The following is an 18636-nucleotide window of genomic DNA, read 5'->3' on the forward strand; positions in this document are numbered from 1 at the left end:
GCAGTCTCTCTAGACTTAAGATAAATTTTACCAGCTTATCAAATTACAACTCATCTATGATCACTGATTTGAGAAACTGTTGGCTGAATTTCCTGTGTAACTGAAAAGATAAAAATATTTTGTTAATATTTATCTTTTGCAAAAGTCTTACTCAGTATGCCTAGTGGAAGGCTGAGAAAGTATACCCACCCTCCAGCTGGTGGCAAGAATGGAAGAGATCCAGGCATAGTGGCGCACACCTTTAACCCCAGCACTCTGGAGGCAGAGGCAGGTAGATCTCTGGGAGAACAAGGCCACCCTGGCCTACAATAATGAGTTCCAGACCAGCTGTGTCTATAGGGAAACCTTGTTTCAATACAGGGGTTAGAGAGATGACTCTGCAGTTAAAAACACTAGCTGTTCTTCCACAGGACCTGGGTTTCGTTCCCAGTGCCCATATGGTGGCTAACAATCATCTTTGATTCTAGTTCCAAGGGATCCGATGTTCCTATTCTGGCCTAAGCAGGTATTGCACATGCACTTACATATATGCAGGCAAAACACTACACATAAAAAAAATAAATAAATAAATAATAAATAAATAAATAAATAAATAAGTAAGTAAAAAGAACGGAAGTGGCCAAACTAGGGCCATTTAGATGGCTTGGTGGGTAAAAGCACTTGCCACCAATCCTAACAACCTGAATTTGATCTCCAGCACACACAAGGTAGAGAGAACTGACAAGTTGCCCTCTGACATACACACACATATCAAACAGGCATGCGTGCGCACACACACACACACATACACACACACACACACACATACACACACAGAGTAAACAAATAAGTAAATACATACATACATACATACATACACAAATAAATAAGTAAATAAATAAATAAATAATGGCCAAACTAGATAAAAGTGCTCAGGTAAAGGAAGTACTCATTTCCAAAAATATTACACATTGGGTCAACAACATGGCTCAGTGTGTAAAAGTGACTGCTGAGCAAATTTGACAACCTGAGTTCAATCCCTGGAACCTACAGTAGAAGGCGAGAACCTCCTCTGATCTCCACACATACACTGCAGTATGCACACCCACACTCAAACACATACGCATATACTCAGAAAATAATAAAAGATTATTACACGTTATCTGTCAAAAGTCCCATTCATTGTTCCTAATTTCAATAACTATGCCATCAAGGATTTTTTTGCATAAATTAAGTTTTTGATTTTGTGTGGGAAGGATGTGGGCACCACTGTGCACCTGAGAGGTCAGGGGACAGCTTGCAGAAGTCAATGCTCTCTTTCCACCATGTGAGTCCCAAAGATTGAACTCAGATAGCTAGGTGATGAACCATCTTGCTGGACTCATAAATTAATTTTTGATTGCTATACAAAGAATATATAAATTGTACATATTCATGAAGTGTCATGTGATATTTTGATATGTGCAATGTAATGTTTGCATCAGAGTAAGCATAACTATTTCTTCAAATCTTTTATCATTTCTTTATGTAAAAGCATTCAAAATCCTTTGGTACAGTTCTTAATACAGTGAGTTATTGTTAGTTTAGTCACCCTACTGTGCAATGGTGCAACAGAACTTCCTGCTTCTACCTGAATGCATCTTGTTACTCATTGACCAATATTTCCCCATCCACCTTCATATGCTAGTTAAGTGTTATATGTTGCATTACACTTAGAGTAAATATGATATGATAAATTATTTGATTTAATATACATGCATGCTGTTAGCCACCAATAATGCTATGCAGCCAAAACATACATGTGCTGTTTACCCCATCTCTGAAAGATACTCTTGATTTGCAAATATTTATCAAAATTCATTTCTTAATTTTCCCGCATTAATTGCTATGCTTTCCTTTTAAATCTCTATGGATCCCAGTCAACATCATCTACTCACTCATTGGTTAAGCAACCATTTGCTGCTATGTGTTAGCTCATAGACAGCTTGGGTTGGAACTGCTGAAACTGGAAATCAAGATTTTAATTCATCAAGGAGAATAGATGATGCTTAAAATCTGTTTTAAGCAGTAGAGTCTGTACCTTAGAATAGCACAGAATTAAAATAAAAGGTTATAGACTACAGTGACCTCTAGTAATATCACATACCTAGACAGGAAATCAATAAGGGAGAACCAACCTCTGAGTGACCTACACAGGGGCCACAAGTCAAGTCTACTGTTTATTCAAACCTGAAAGCCTACCTGAGTTTTCAGGCTCTAAGTGTGTAGGCGGCTGACAGATATGCCTATATGTAACATAGGCAACACTCAACAAACACAACAGTCTAGAACTGGTGCGGGGAGAGTCCGATCATGTTGTCTTTTTTAAGTCTAGATAATCTATCATAACTCCTTGGCAATGTAGGGTGCAGCACTCACTTATCAGCCTCATTACCAGCATCTTATGAGGTAAGCAAGGCATGATCAAAAAATAGAGTCTCATGTAGCCCATGCTTGCCTCAAACTCATTATGTAGTAGAGGATGATGACCTTTAACTCCTGATTACCCTGATTCCATTTCCAAGTGCTGGGATTATAGGTGTTAAACACCACGCCCAGTTTATCTCTACTTTTTAGACAAAAAGAATAGGGGCTGAAGAGATGGCCCAGCAGTTAAAAGCATTGACTGCTCTTGCAGAGGACCTGGGTTCGAGTCCCAGCAGCCACATGGCAGCTACGAACCATCCTTAACTCCAGTTCCAGGGGAATCCGAAGCCCTCTTCTGACCTCCGCGGCACTGCATGACACGGGTGCACTCACATACATGCAGGCAATACACTAGTATGCATAAAATAAAAATAATAAATAATTTTTTTTTAAAAAGACAAAAAGAATGAAGTGCAAACAGACAGTAAAATGACTTGCTCATGGTCACCCAAATAAAGAACTGACAGTCTCAGTGTTCTGTCGTTTTGATAGATGGACTCATAAGTATAGCCCATTAACTATTCATAACATAAATTCATCTCAAAACTAATGATAAAACAAATTCTACGTAAACTGATCCCCCCACACTCACACACCAAAAAAAGCTAAAGACAAAAATCATGGCTATTCAAAATAACAGATTAATAAATACAAAAGTTTAAGTAAAGTTTCCAGCACTCACAAAATGGCTCACAACCATCCATCCTAGCTCCAGTTCTGGAGGATCTGACGCCCTCTTCTGGCCTTTGTGGACACTGAACGCAAAGGTACACTTACATACATGCAGGGAAACACTCATACACACAAAATAAAAATAAATTTTAAAAATTTCTAAATATCATCTTTTACAAACACCACAGAATGTTTCAATTCTCCAAGATGTTTTAATAAATATTTATGGACACTGCCATGATAGAAAATCTTTTATATCCAGAACACATGACCAAAGTACGAAGAATGATGTAGAGAAAACAAGAATTCCTCAACATAGCAAACGGGACACAGGATCAGCCAGAGCCAACTACTCCTCTCAGTAAGATTCCTTAGAAAAAGCACAAAGAGGTTTGAGAGACTGATCACACATACATCTATCGAATGTTTGGAAAATAAACCCTGGGCAGCTAAGAAGTCAGGTTTCACCTCTCATGTCTGTCACTTTCAATATTTTATAAACTTCACTATTAGTAATATTCTAGGAAGCTGAGAAGAAAATAAATGTTGAATATAAAGTTTATTTAGTAAATGGTTTTGAAGGACATTTGGGGGGAGGGTTCTTTAAATTTATTTTGTCTCTAAGCTGTACAGCTACAACTAATGCTAGAGGAGAGAGCGAAAAAACAAAACAACTAATTTTACCAGGATATTAAGTGAGTGCCCTGGAACATCAGTACATAACTTCAGACACGAAACAATAAAACCACCCATCTCAAAGGACAGGGAAGCTGTCAGAATCAAGGCCTTGGTCCCAGTCTTCTCTTCAAGACATATGTTAAGCACCCTGAGTGAGAGAATATACAAATTGTTACCTTAGGAACCTCAGATTCACCTATGCATTTTCTTCCCAATAACCTGAGAATCATCACAGCAAACAAGTCCTAAGGAAGGCAGGGACATGAAATCACACAACATGGATATGTAAAATAATGATTTGCTCAAAAGCTGAGAAAAGTAAAATGTTTTTCTCAAAATTCCAGATAACTTGGTGCCCCCATTAGGCCCACTCCAGATGGTTAGGAATGCTGTTTATTTCCTTAAACTCTTAAGACTCTCTTTAAAGCTATAAACACATAGTAAAGACACCTCTTCATCACCTCTTCTTAAAGGCTATTTTGCCTAATTATGTAGTTGCCAAAAGCAAAACTATTCACCAATGTCACAAATACCTCCGAAATTATTTTCTTGCATGAGCACCAAGTACTCCATATGAGGCTAACAGACCACATGGAATTAAAGAATCCCTCTAACAAAACAAGTCAGACTACAGTTACTAACTTATTAGCCTTCTCAAGAAAGCTTCCCACAATTCAAAAAATTAACTGCGTTTTAATTTTTGTTTTGTTTTGTTTTGTCTTGTTTTGCCAGAGTCAGGGATAGCAAGAGATGCCTCTAGTGATAGTGCCCTCACCCTCTACTGCCTCCACTGCCAACATGCCCAGGAAGGGACTCTGAGGGCAAAGCCATGGACATTAGCAATCTCACCACCAAGCAACCTTAACAACGCATTTCAACAATTTTGTCTGTGAATGTGTTGAATATGTCGTTTACTTCCCAATTTTCTACTGGTTTAAAATACAGAAAGCCATCCACATGAGCAGACTAACAACAAGAGGTAACCTGGTTTAACAGTTAAGAAAGGTGGTCCCTTAGTTAACTGGGACAGTTTTTAATCAACGTGCAAACATAAAATTTCTTTTGTGGTTTTTTTCTATTTGTTGCTCGTTTGTGATTTTTTTTGTTTGTCTTGCTTTGTTTTATTTCTGAGGCGGTGTCTCACTGTGCAGTCTACCATTGCCTGACTTACCCCATTATCTTTCTGCTAGTCTCCCAGTCACTACCAATATGCGCCACCACACCCAGCAAAGAAACTTTACCTGACACCAATTACTCCCACTGTACTTTCAAGAGGAATAGGAACACACAGACAACAACTGCACTGTAACCTGTTGTAGTCAAGACCATTCCTGGTAATTAAAATGAATGTTGCTTTTCTGCCTTTATTGTTCAGCAAAGAGGAAACCCTGACTTCCTTAAGTCAGGCGTGGTGACCACACCAGTCATCTCACCACTTAGGGGTGGAGGCATGTGAGGGAAATCAGAGACAGCCCAAGGCTAACCTCAGCACATAGGGAGTTCCAAGTCAACTTGGGCTATATGAGACCTTATCTCAAAAAAGAAAAGAAGAAAAGAAACAAAACGGTAGTTATTCCTTCAAATTCAAACATTCCCCTTTAAATGTTCCTGGGGCTTCCATTGTAAAGTTCCTCCCTCCCACCGTCTATTCTCTCAAAAGGAAAGAAAACAAGTAATTCAAACTTAGCAGTCAGGCCAAGGAATCCCACCTCTGCCATAACTCCATTTACCTGTCCTTTGGCAAGTTGCTTCACTGATCTGCTCTTCGGATTCAGACAGATCACTGGGCAATAGGAGCCATTTGCCGAGATGTAATGCAAATGAGAACGTTTGTACAGAGCCCAGCCAGAGGCCTGCAGCTGGAGGCCTGGCATGCAAAGGCATCCCATCACTGGCTGCTCTTTGTGTTCTATCAGAGATGGATTCTATTTAGGTCGGCAGTTTACATGCACCCTCTGAGATTAAGAGGGCTTCTTGATTCCTTTGATTGGAACTCCATAGGTTGAAAAACATAATTAAGCTAGACATTCTCAGAAAGCACATTTACATTAATATTAATTAATGCAAACAGCTGTTTGAGAAAGCCAGCCAGATCAAACTGCTTCTTGGTCAGGTGTGACATCCCATTGTTCTCCCCAGTTATGAGTCATTTAAGTTAATGACTTACTCCTCTAGTTACAGTTAACTACCAAAGAACTGCAACCATACACAAAGAAATCACTTTCTAAGAATACTACATCCACTGTCACACAGAAAGTACAATTTAATAGAACAAGGAATGTCCCGTTCTTAGTATGACAGCACATTCAAAAACTGTGACGTTATCCTATCCAATGTAGAGCAAGTAAGAAGAGAGGCAGACTCTCTAATAAGCATTCGACTGGCCCATTACCCATCCTTCCCGGTGTTTTGGGACTATCCCAAGTAGGTATCTCTCACCTCTGATTACTTTACAGATCTCCCATACTCAAGACCTGCTTATTTCTCCAACTGGAACCTAGGACTATAAACAACCTGAGGGAAGGAAGGGCTGATCTACATTATCTTTGGTACCTGACATTCTGTGCCATGTACAAATGTTTCCTCCCTGAATTTCTATAGCACAGAAGCTTTTTGATTGTCAAAGCATACGTGTCTGTGCTCTGCTTCATATTCTGGTAATTAACCCTATCTAGCTCCCTAATGTCCAAACTATTGTAAGATAAAATCTATAGGCACATCTTTGCCACAGACTAAGTGCTCACTGTTAACTTTCTCCCACATAGCTCTACAACCCTGACATAAAAACATGGTGAATGTGACGTAGAGCTGACGATAAACGTCAAACATGCTGACATGAGTCCAGTATACTTAACATCTAGAAGAAGCATGGTGAAGAGAGGTAGGCTGGGAAAAGCTTCGTTTTTAATGAATCACCTTAGTAGGTGCCTTCATCTACATGAGACTCACTCTTAGCATCTGGAGACCAAAGTGCTTGCAAGATAAACCTTCTAGCTCTAAAGTTGACTCAGAAATCTGCTCAGAATATTGCAATTTCAGCATCGTCTTTGCAAATATCAGTTATCAGTGTTTTGATAAGATGGTTAATAGACATTTCTAGACCACATAATGCCCAGTAAGCAAATGTTTATTCTGGAAGGAAAAATGAACACTTAAGGTTTTTTATGGGCTGTTTTTTTTTTTTTGAGACAGGGTCTTATGTAAGCCAGGCTGCCCTGACAGTCACTAGACAATAGAAGATAACTTCCAACTTCTGAATTCTCCTGCTTAAATAGGTATCCATGAACCCTTCAGAAACTAACACCTCTCTTTCACTCAAAAAAGAAAAGATTAAAAATATTTCTTCAGTAGACCACATATCATTAACTATACAGGAAAATGAACTATAAATGTTTTCAGTTATTTAAAATACATAGAACTATGGGGGCTGGAGAGATGGCTCAGCAGTTAAGAGCACTGGGTGCTCTTCCAGAGGACCCGGATTCAATTCCCAGCACCCACATGGCAGCTAACAACTGTCCCTAACTCCAGTTTTGGGGGAATCCAATGCCTTCTGACCTCCTAGGGCATTGTACAATATGGGTGCACTTACACACATGCAGGCAATGTACTCATACACATAAAATAAAAATAAATAAAATATTTTTAAAAATATATAGAGAACTAAAAGGCCAAATACTAAGAATTATTAATGGAAAAGAATTTAAGAACAAGAGAAGATGTGTAGGTTTGAAGAGAAGTTGAAAGTTCTAAATGTCTGCTCTAAGGAAGCAATGTCTGCATAGTCTATCTTTATAATTGGATATGTACAGTTTGTATACTTTTCTTTTAATACTTGGTGTGATGCTTATTTAAAACATACAGAGTCAGCTTAACAGGATGGCAAATCAACTTGCAAAGTAAAACGGAATCAGTGAATGAGTGCAACATTTTTATTCTTGCATAATAGCATTTGTGTACATCTATTGAAACATACAGATAGAACCAGGTGCATTACTCAAATGTTCAGTTACAAAGGACACTAACAACTGTCTGTCCGTGGACATTTCATTTCTGAGTTTTGGTTTGTTGGGGGATTTTTGTTGTTGTTGTTGTTTTTTAACACAAATCATCGCTTGCAGGCACTGATGTTAAAACCAGAAAAACAGTCTAGTACACAGTGGTTATAAATGCCAAATCAATTTTCAGCAGATAATAAAGTCCATGTTTTACAGTCAGCAATGCACTGTTTTACTACTCCAAAATGTAAGCTAATAATATATAGCTCTACTAAATGGAAAATGCAGATATGCTGTTAAAAAATAGGCCGACTGTGAGAGGATGGATCTTTTCTGCAGGGACCTTCTCAAAGCTATGTGTAAGTGTTTTGAAAATATCACATGATGTGGCCATGTGTTAAAAATTACAGCCAGTTAAGTTCTCTGCTAGGAAAAATATGTGGGCAATTTATGAAATGCACTCCAGGATGGAGATGTCTTAAGTAAAACCAGATTTTGAAAACAAACCTTTTTTTTCCCCCTTTTGGAAACTTGAACTTAAAAAAAAAAAAGTTCCACGCACATCTGGAAAGCAGGGCCATTGAGAAAGGGTGGTCTGACCTAACACTAGCCATCTTCTGGAAGAACAGCATTATTTCTGGGCTCCAGGGACTGTGCTCACTTATTGTCCTTTTAAGGAAACAGTCCTGAAAGCATCCCATAGGTCAACATGTTGCTTGATAATAGTACATAAAGACTGATAAAAATACAAATGTTTCAGAAAACTTGGGGTCACCTTCTCTTGAACCAACATAATGTCCATGGTCTGCCAGTCTTCTCATAAGAAAACATTTCCTTCTCCTAAACACAAGGATCTGCTTGTCACAAATGTGACAGGCAGTGAAGTCATATTTCCTTATAGTGAGCCAAATAATTTAAAATAGTTTGATCTATTTCTTTAAAGCATGCATAACCTCCTCTGACTTTTCATAACTCATTTTGTAACTGTATGATATCCATAGCTAAAAAAGAGGGGGTGTTGTTTTAACCATAATAGTTCTTAAACTAAGACTTTTCTTTACCTATCCGTTTCAGAGATGTGGTGTATCGACATTTCTGCACATCCGTTTCTGCACATCTGTTTCTAGTGACCAACAATGTTATGAAAAAGGCCCTAGATCTGAGAACTGGTACATCAAGCCTGAGACAAGATGGAACCATTCTGACACTTGAACTACTAACAAATAAATAAATTAGAAAGTTGATATATAAATATAGAGGCAACTTTCTTTAAACATAGTAACGATATCCAATCATACACACACATATTTCCTTTTAATCTTCTATATATGTCTCGTTAAAAATGGAAAGCTACCCCAAGACATTTAAAAATGTCCACTAATAAAAATGTATATGTATGGACTAAAATATGCTAAAAACATATTAACCAAAAGTTCATCTGATAGAGTTTAAAAAGTACAGATGGATGTCAAAAATAGCCAAGAAGGCCATCCTGACACATGCTCAGTCACAGCTGTGGATAGTCTCTGCATCCAAGTACAAGGCTGCCTAAAAGAGAGAGAGAGAGAGAGAGAGAGAGAGAGAGAGAGAGAGAGAGAGAGAGAGACAGAGACTCTCCCCATACTTCAAGACCACGGAGAGAGAGAGAGAGAGAGAGAGAGAGAGAGACTGAGACTATGCCCATACTTCAAGACCACGAATACAGAACCAATCAGATATTAACGACTTAACAAACTTGCAATGGCTCTAAAGACATTGAAACAGGGTTTGAAGCTTACTGTAAAAACTGTGCCATGAGTAAGGAGGAACAAGGGTCCCAACTAGTTCCTATTATCACTCACAAGTGGCTCTGGTTTATATGCATGTTTTATTTCACCAAAATAACATACAGACTCAAGACTCTATTAGATCACTTAACACATATCTACTAAGAGCATAAAAAAAAAAGAACATTGGAGTTGCCGAAAATTTTATATGAAACTGTGCTCCAACAGTCTTGTGAAATAAAAAATAAATAAAACACAAACACTTTCACACCGATTCCATATTATCTACACCCAGGGTCCATTTTCTCTTTAGTGACATGGTGGATATAAATCAAGATGAGAGGTGAAACAGTTAAAATGACCTTTCAAAGACCTCAGTCATTATCTTTTTGGCAAATTGATTTTCCCCCATATTTCAGCTTCCGTTCATGTCTAGTCCCCTGAACTAAAGAAAAAGTACCATCCTGCCACAAATACATCCTTTCTGCACTCATGTCAACAATGATGAGGACGGACTCTGAGACTCATCCTGAAGGGAAAAACATTCTTCAAACAACTGGCAATACCTACACACAACTGTGGTTGCAGAAAACTGGCAGATAATGTTTCAAAACACCATCTGGGAGGTGTGCAAACTCTGACCAAGCACAGCCTCCTTTCCTGTCCTACCCAAATAATCTGCACAAATCAGCCAGCTGGAAGATCTCTACGTGCCCTGCCTTTATCTGCTCCGCATTCAGCACAGGACAATTTAGACAGTTCTGGAGAGCAACAGAGACAGCCCTTCTCCCAGTCAGGCTCCTCCATAAGCAGAGCCTTGCCTGGCAGCAATCACAGAAACACTCTAGGTTCCAAAGATAATATTTTTCAGAGGAAATGTTCATACACTAAATTTCCAGGGACACAAGAATGTCGTCAAGTCAGCACACTTCTTTTAAATGACCAGATTTCAATTATTTGCCTGATAACATTAAAGACTATGATTTAGGGCAAGAAATTCCTTATTCCAACATTTTCTTTACTTTCTCTGACATAAACAGCTTTTTAAAAACCTTACACCAGGATTCTGCCATTATCTAACAACTCTCTGCCCCGATGAAATACCCAGGTTAGAAGGTATAGATGGCAGCCCTGAAATCCAGAACAGAAAAGATACTTCTCAGAGGGGCTAAGACCCCCTATGTCAACTACTCAAGCAAACATCCGTGGCTGTACCCCCAGCCCTCCAGTTCAAATACACACCTCTCCACACCCTGTACCCTTACATCTAGATTGGTAGCTTTCTTTATGTCCCTTTCTAATCACTCCTCTGTCACCCCCAGCCTCCTCCTTCCCTTATCCAATACAGCAGCTACGGGGCAAGCGGTATTTTCCATGTAAGATAAAAAGTAAGCTTTCTTCCTTGCAAAACAAGAAGAAGGCACTCACCCGGCATCCTGGAATCCGGCTTGCCACACAGGGAAAGCAGCTCCTTCCTAAGAGCAAGTGCGATGCGGGCTCATGCGTCCTGTTGTGGAATGTGCGGGGCGGAGGAGAAGAGGGCCCTCAGAGGGGCTGGGGAGGCATGGCCCGAGGCTGGGTGCTGGGCGCGTGCGCCTGCCAGGCAGAGACAGATGGAGAGCTGACACTCCGGATTGCACTTGGAGCAGAAATGTGGAGGATGACAGGCGCACATGTGGCCTTGAACCCAGCCCTGTCTCTTCAGGCAGAACAATGACAGGGATGTGTATGCAAAGTATCACAACTCCAGCCTCCCCTTCTCCACTCCGCTTCCCTCCCCAGTTCCAGAGCACCAAAAAGCAGAGTGAAAAGCAGAAAGATAAGCTAAATGCTGAATAATTCATTCACCACCCCCAGCCCAGCTCAAAGTTAACCCTTATCTTGCCAAAAGCTGGCAATGTCGCCCTGGCCCCCCACCACAACTCACAACGGAAAGCTTTCCTTCATCTTCTCATCTTAAGAGGCATTACTGAGAAGTCCGTTTTAAAGAACGAACAAACATGGGCACAAACCACAAAGCTGGTTTATTGAACTGAAATTCCCAAACAGCCTAAAAACGTCTTATAAGACGCTGTGTGCTGTGCCAGTTTATCGTGCAGAACAAAGTATCAGGAGCATTCTTTCTGTCAGCTTCTCAGTAGTGTATGTAAAATAGAGCACTTTTTAAGAAGCAGAATTCAGTCACTTCTATTTTACTAGAGTGCTTCTAACCCCCTGGGATCCCACATTGATATGCTCCAAACACTTTCAGCTCTCTCTCCTCCACCTTGCGTAGAGATCCACAGGAGATAAAAACAAAATCTTCATTGTAAAGCCTTTTCAAACGCTGAACAATCATGGCCTTCTGATTTCTGACTTTTTTTGTGTGTGTACCCTTAAATGTTTATCCTGCCCATGAATAACACACACCCAGCCTGGTTCAATGGACTCTTCCCTATTAAGCTTTAATGGACACCATGATATATAAAACTAGGGGCCTTTGTTATGGTGCTTTATCTAAAGCCGCCTATTTTCTTCTCCACAGTCCCTCTTTAGTCCTTTGTAAAACATCCTTGCCTCACAGGAGAAACATAAGCCTGACTGTCTGCCTTGCATGCCTGTTTCTAAACACACAAAAATGACAAGCAGAAGGAAAATACCGTTCTCCTCTAAAACTCTTTTTCACAATTTAACACTTGCAACTCTTTCGTAGGTCTGTTCTGTTTGATTGTTTGTTTGTTTTAACAACAGGGCACGTGTGAAGATAGATCCCTCAGGCTTTACCTTTCCAATGTACACCCAACCCACTATAAACACAGAATTCTACTGAACAATCCTAGCCAAGGCTGACCAGCAAGCCAGCTCAGGGGCCATGAAGGCAGGAACAGCCCCTTTAACTCTTGCTAGGCTGCCAGCCATCATCATGCCCCTTGCTTATTCTTCGCCGTGCATAAGTTTTAGCTCTTGTCAAATTAACTTCTTTCCTCTACTTGCTGCCTTCAAGAAATTCTAAACAAGCTCATCTGAAAACAGAGGCAGGAATTCTGACATCTACCCACTGTGTTCGTACCCCCTCTCCCCAAGAGTACTTCAAAGCATACACACACACTCCACACAAACAAAAAATACATCATCTTTGATAAACAGCTCCAATCAATAAGAACTTCTACAACCCATGAGCAGTGTACCCGAGGACTGCTTCAGCCAGTGAACCCCTCAAAAATCCATCACTGTCAGAGCCAACTTGTAAAAAGACTACAATTCATAATGATTACTCTGTTCTGTCACTAATAGTATACTGCACCCTATTTATGAGACCAATCTTTTTGTTCATCTTAGTTAGATGTCACTTGTAATGAGGTTGTGTGTAATGGATTTCAGTTCAGTTAAGCACCAAGCTCAAACATTCTTATGACAGAAAGCTTTATGGTGGGCATGAACATGATCATCAATTAAGCACTGCTATAAGGGCCTTTATGGAATCAGAATCCTAAATCTACAGATTTTCATTTTTTAAAGGAGCATTTTTTAAAACCACTCAATGCTACACACACCACTGTTGGGTTTTGTGTGTGTGTGTGTGTGTGTGTGTGTGTGTGTGTGTGTGTTTTTATACTATACCTGTGTTAGAAAGAAAAATTTTCACAGTGGGAAACCCAACCTTTCATCAATATGCATGGTGAATCACTTCTAAAATAGAAAATCATATGACAAAATGCAATACACTTCAAGAAAACTGGATGATATCTGGTTTTAAAACCTGGTCTTAATATCGGTACACTGCAAGTCCCTAAACCACAGCTCAGAAAATTGAACTTCCATATGCTGTGTGATTATGTATCTTTTCTATGTGTAAAAAGGCTTTTTAAGCTGTTATCTGACTACAGTAATTGCCACTTTAAATTGATCCACGTCAACAAAACCTGAATCCCTGGAGATTCTCACCTAGAAGTCTGATTGCAGAGAGGACCTGACTGAACGACTGAACGTGTGCATCTGAGACTAGTTCAGCATTTTGCACAGAGCCCATCCCCTCCCTTATTCTGTAACCCAGAGGCAAGCAGAGCTGTAGCCCCATTTGGCATTGCTCCCTGAAGTGGGAAACCTGGATATGTATAGATACAGTTACTTAGACAAAAATAACTTTCCCTTTAATAAAAAGAGCACAAGGAGCCAAGATTTCTAGCATCCAAACTGTATAATAAAAACAGACAATCAATAACATGATGAATCCATCTCTGGAGGTGAATGGTGAACAAAAAACAGTGTGTACTGTGACAACACTGCTTGTAACTGTGTGAAACACTACCTTGTACACCATCAAGACATATTTTACAAAATTAAAATACACCCCAAACAATAAAAACACATTAATGATCAATTAAGTACTTTTCTCAGAAGTACTGTAGCCATTAGTTAATGCATGACTTTAATTAAGAAGACTATATTTAAGGCTATTTTAAAACAAGAGTTGTCCAAATCATAACATTCTGAATCAGTAACTTCAGTCAGTTACAAAATGCTGGACTCGTTTAAAAATAGATGAGTTGGCTTGTGACAATAATGTCACATCGTTCATTGTCAAAGCATCACAGTGCTGTGTGACTCCAAGGTACTTTTCACTTACATCTAAACAGAACAGTCCTACAGTGTACATTCTCCTTTGTTCAACTCTGACTCAGCCATGGAGACTAGCAGTCTACTGGCATCATCTGCAGCAAATAAGTGATCTGCACACTGGTGAAGGGAGAATTTGAGCTAAAGCTTTTCCACAGGTCTTCTCAACTTCCTTGCCTGATTCTCGCAGGCTGTGGCGAAACACTGTGACTGCACACAGTGGGTATTAAGTGAGTTAATTCAAAGGAGCTGGAACCTCATTGATCCTAATTGAAAGCAATACACCCAACCACATACTTTCCTACCCCATCTGCTCTGGTCTGCCACCAGCTATTCAATACAAGAGAATTAATAGTTTCAGATATTCTAACCGACCCAATAAAGGCACTCATTTAAGCAGAGCTACATTAACAAAGTGAAGAAAAAAGGGCAAAATAGGTTCAAATGGAGCATTTTACTTCTAGTTGACTTTAACAAAGCTGAATAAGGTTTATTCGGAGTTTTTATGTGCAAGACTTGATAAACTGAATGAGAAGGCACTCAATGATCAGCCAACGAGCATTGATGAATGGTCATTAAGACCCCCGTGCTCTAAGGGAGCCCTTTCCACAAAGTGGCACACCAGCTTGAAAGGGCGGATTCACCAAGGTCCAGATTTCTCTGCTTGCTTGTTCCACATTCAGTTTCAGACCACTGGCCACCAAATGAGGATGACATATTGGAAAATAATGTTTTATGGGCGAGTGGTAAAAAATAAAATGGAGGCATTAGCTCTGCTTTCAAATTCAAATCTGCTAGTTTTGTCAGACCCCAAAGGTTTTGATTTTCCACCCAGCTGGAAGCTATTAGTGTTTTCTAAAGGCATCCCACTGACAGGGCAAACCTACCTAATGTGTGAGCTGTTGGGCTGAGGGAGATGGACCCCTCTTTTGGATGATTTCCTAACTTCTCATCACCTTGACAGTCGATTAAATAGATACAACACCCAATAAAAATGTACATTAATTTGTTTCTGCCACTGAAAGACATGTGAAACTGTATTAAATAAAGGCCATAATAGATTGTCTCCTGACAAAGATAAATCCAATTATACTTTGTCTGCAAGAAAAACAAATGGTTTCTGTTTTAGGCTACAAGGTAGGATACGGCCAATCACAAAGAAATGAGTATGACAGAAAATAAGTTATAAAGTTCACTGATATGTTCCATCACAGTAAGAGGTTATCTGTTATTTTCAGCTCCTTTCTATAAATGTCTGCTGTAAACAGCTTAGACTCATTCACATAGTTTCCCTCAAATATTTCCTTTGAGGGAAATGATTGGCAAGCGTTTGAGACTCCTCAACTTTCAGCTGGCCTCCGAAAAGGGACCCCAGAACTTGGTGTAAATGACAAGAACAGAGCTGTAATTGCCACCTTAAGAAGTTGAAGGGTGTACAAACATCACGGGGTCAAAGGGTTCCTCAGAGCTGTCCTAGAGGGCCTAAGTGCTAGCAGTAAGGCGCAATGGAATAAAAGGAAACAAGACGCTGCAGAAAGGAAGCTTGTCTTGATAGTGATTACACAGACATCACAGAGGCAGAAAAGCTGTTTTGCTTGGATCACTTGCAACTAGCTAGACAAGGCCCCCTCCATCCCGTGGAGAGCAAGCTATGTGGTCCCTTGAGAAACCCTACCACAAGTGGGAGGGAGAGAGCTAGCTGTTATAACCCCAATGCACCACCTATGTCTTGTGCTAAACTCTGATTTTTCTATCTCCATTAGCTAACTTGAGTTAATAATGGGCTCTAAAACTAATTCGAAACTTCCAGTCTTAAAATACTTCAAAGAATAACGTCTTCCCAATAAGCTAATCTCTGTAACATTTATTTTCCATCTTCCACGTTTATAAAACAAAATAATAATCATATGCATTTTGACAGCTTTTTAGACAATGTATTTGCTTTTTGTACTCTGGTTACAATGTTATCCACATATGAAAGCAAAGATCTGTATAATAGCTATAAGTATGTAAATGTGTATATGTATATTTGTGCAAAATGAAATTTTAAAAACACCACTTGCTAGTAGTAAATAAAACCTGCACCTGTAATTATTACTCATTGTTACTGGTGGTGACAAAGTCTTTACAGTTTCACAGTATGGTGTGCATTTTTTTTTTTTTTTTTGCCATAGACAACTTTTGATTGTCTAACCAAATATTTAAGAAAATCTGAAATGCTAAAACTGCTTTAACACAGTGGTTGAATTCTTATTTCATTTAAATGCGAACTTAAACCTACTAATATACTCAACAGTAGATCCATAGTATCAAGGGGTTAAATTATTGTTTTATAATGTTAAATGAAAGATTTCCGTATCAATCCACAAAGTTGAATATCAGCTATACTAACTTGTCAAATGAAAGCATTTTCTGATAAAACAATCTCTACAAGCATCACTTGCATATAAAATCTGCAAATAAGATACCATTTATAGTTTCATCATATTTTCTAACCACAAAATCCACTCAGTTAAAATAGAAGGCATCTAACTACTCAACCCTATTCCTTGACAAGGTCTGTACCACTGTATGGAAAGCCTTTGTCTCAGTGTCACCACCTTCCCATCTTGACTAATGGCAAGTTAGTTTTGTTAAAACGCAAGGGTGATGGCGTATGCTCCAATGAACTTTCCCTCCTCTTAGCACCAGAGACAAAACCCTGCAGCTCTGCTGTGTGCAGGCAGCCATCTGGACAGCTTTCCCTCAAAGCCCAGCCCACACCACACTGCAGGCTAAATCAGAGGACTCCAGAGCTCTGTGGGGCTATTCATGACATACCAATTTCACATTTTCTGCTTGTAGGCTTGCAACAATAAATGCTAATGAGGACAATGAATGACAATTTTGAAGACAATAAAAAGGTCTCCAAATCCCTTGCATATGGAGACACTGTTTTCAAAACTTCACCTTCTGTTACAGAGCTGTATGAATCTAAAGAGAGAAAAAGAATAACCTAAGGAAAAACAGTAAGATGATCAAAGCACAAGAGAATTCCAAATTCCAGAGAAAGCAGTCTGTAGAAGCTAGTCAACAACAGATCTCACTACCCCAGGAACAGCCCTGTGCATGCAGGAGGCACCTTGAATCTCTGCTACCTTTGTCTTCTGGAAGCATGTGGCAAAATGGGAGCACGTCTTGCTAAACACTGATTTGATTTTTTTTTTCCTGAACCTGGGAATTCTAAGAAAAGCATTTGTCCAAAAGTAATTATAATCAGCCTGAGCCCTATGATCATACTTCTGCATGATATTAAACATTCCACATAGCTTTAAATAAATTAAATGCAAACTGGTTCTCTTCTGATACCATCTGTCCTTAAAATTAATAATCTCTTCTAAGACTGACCTGAAATGAAGAGAATACCCTTTGCTGATGACTTAAGCAAAAAATAAAATAAAATAAAATAAAATAAATAAAAAATAATACAGTCAGCTCAAAGGTGGTACAAACCTATAATCCCAGCATTCAGAAGACAGAGGCTACAGGAGTGCCATAAGTTCTAGACTAGCCTGGTCTACATAGCAAGTTCCAGGCCAGCTAGGGCTACAGACTGAGAATCTATTTCAAACAAAACTAAACAAAAAATATTAATTGAAAAGCAATAATAATGTCATAATGGTTCTGGGTGGTGAAATTTTATATGATAATTATTTTCCTTTTCTGTATTTTCAAATTTTCTGAAATGAACATAGATTATACTTTGAATAAAATATATACATATATAATATATATTGCTTTGATTGTAATGCAAGTACTGAACAAAACCCCTAAATGCTTTGACTTACATAGTAATATTTTTACACAAGAAAAAAATTCATCTTTCTATAGAGATATTGTCTAATGAATATTCTTTTCATTAACACAGACTTAAACACTTTCAACAAAATCCACCAGGTGGAGCAAATACACAGCAATAAAAAGATCCAAGAATTTTTTTTTCCACTATATTATTTTTCCTCAGGATTTCTATTTCTCCACATTGTAAATCCTCAAAATCTATATACACATGCTGATTTTCCACATTTGTACACAAATTCAAATTTACTGGGGGAAAAAAAAATACCTAACTTTTAGCTATAATGCGTTCTATTACAAATTTTCATTCCAAAGTTGCTTGATTTGCCTGAGTAATTCCCAGCTCAGCATATCTTCTATAGTACCACTGTGAATTTCTAAATTAATGTTTTATAACAACCCCTAGGGTTTCATCCCTGTGCCCCTCCTTCCCTCACACAAGACTAGACAGAACACAATTTAATGCTATATATTCTGGGACACAATGCAGTGCTTAAAACCTTCAAACCTCCTCAATTTTTACTCTACACAGAAATTTCAATTCTTAAGCATATTAAAATTATTTTTAATTGCATGTACCCAAATAACATTTGGGAGAAAAATTGCTAAAATCGCCTGTCAAATTTCCTTTTTCCGTTTCTGTT

At 38.8% G+C, this 18636-nt stretch overlaps 1 protein-coding gene and 1 pseudogene across 5 annotated transcripts in view; one reads left to right on the top strand and one right to left on the bottom strand.

Annotated features, from left to right (window-relative positions):
- Nucleotides 1–18636, bottom strand: part of Runx1t1 (RUNX1 partner transcriptional co-repressor 1) — a 159268-nt gene that overhangs the window by 106382 nt on the left and 34250 nt on the right. The window contains exon 1 of one of the 5 annotated variants that reach the window (XM_008827632.1): nt 10988–11347. The exons of the other annotated variants lie outside the window; for them this stretch is intronic. Coding sequence (XP_008825854.1) covers nt 10988–10994 — 7 coding nt within the window. The 5' untranslated portion in view covers nt 10995–11347. Of the gene's footprint in view, nt 1–10987; nt 11348–18636 lie in introns of those variants that run through there. 5 annotated transcript variants of the gene reach the window in all.
- LOC115069380 lies at nt 17516–17576 on the top strand (annotated as a pseudogene).

This window comes from Nannospalax galili, unplaced genomic scaffold, assembly GCF_000622305.1.
Source record: "Nannospalax galili isolate Female #2095 unplaced genomic scaffold, S.galili_v1.0 scaffold872, whole genome shotgun sequence".
Classification (NCBI taxonomy): domain Eukaryota; kingdom Metazoa; phylum Chordata; class Mammalia; order Rodentia; family Spalacidae; genus Nannospalax; species Nannospalax galili.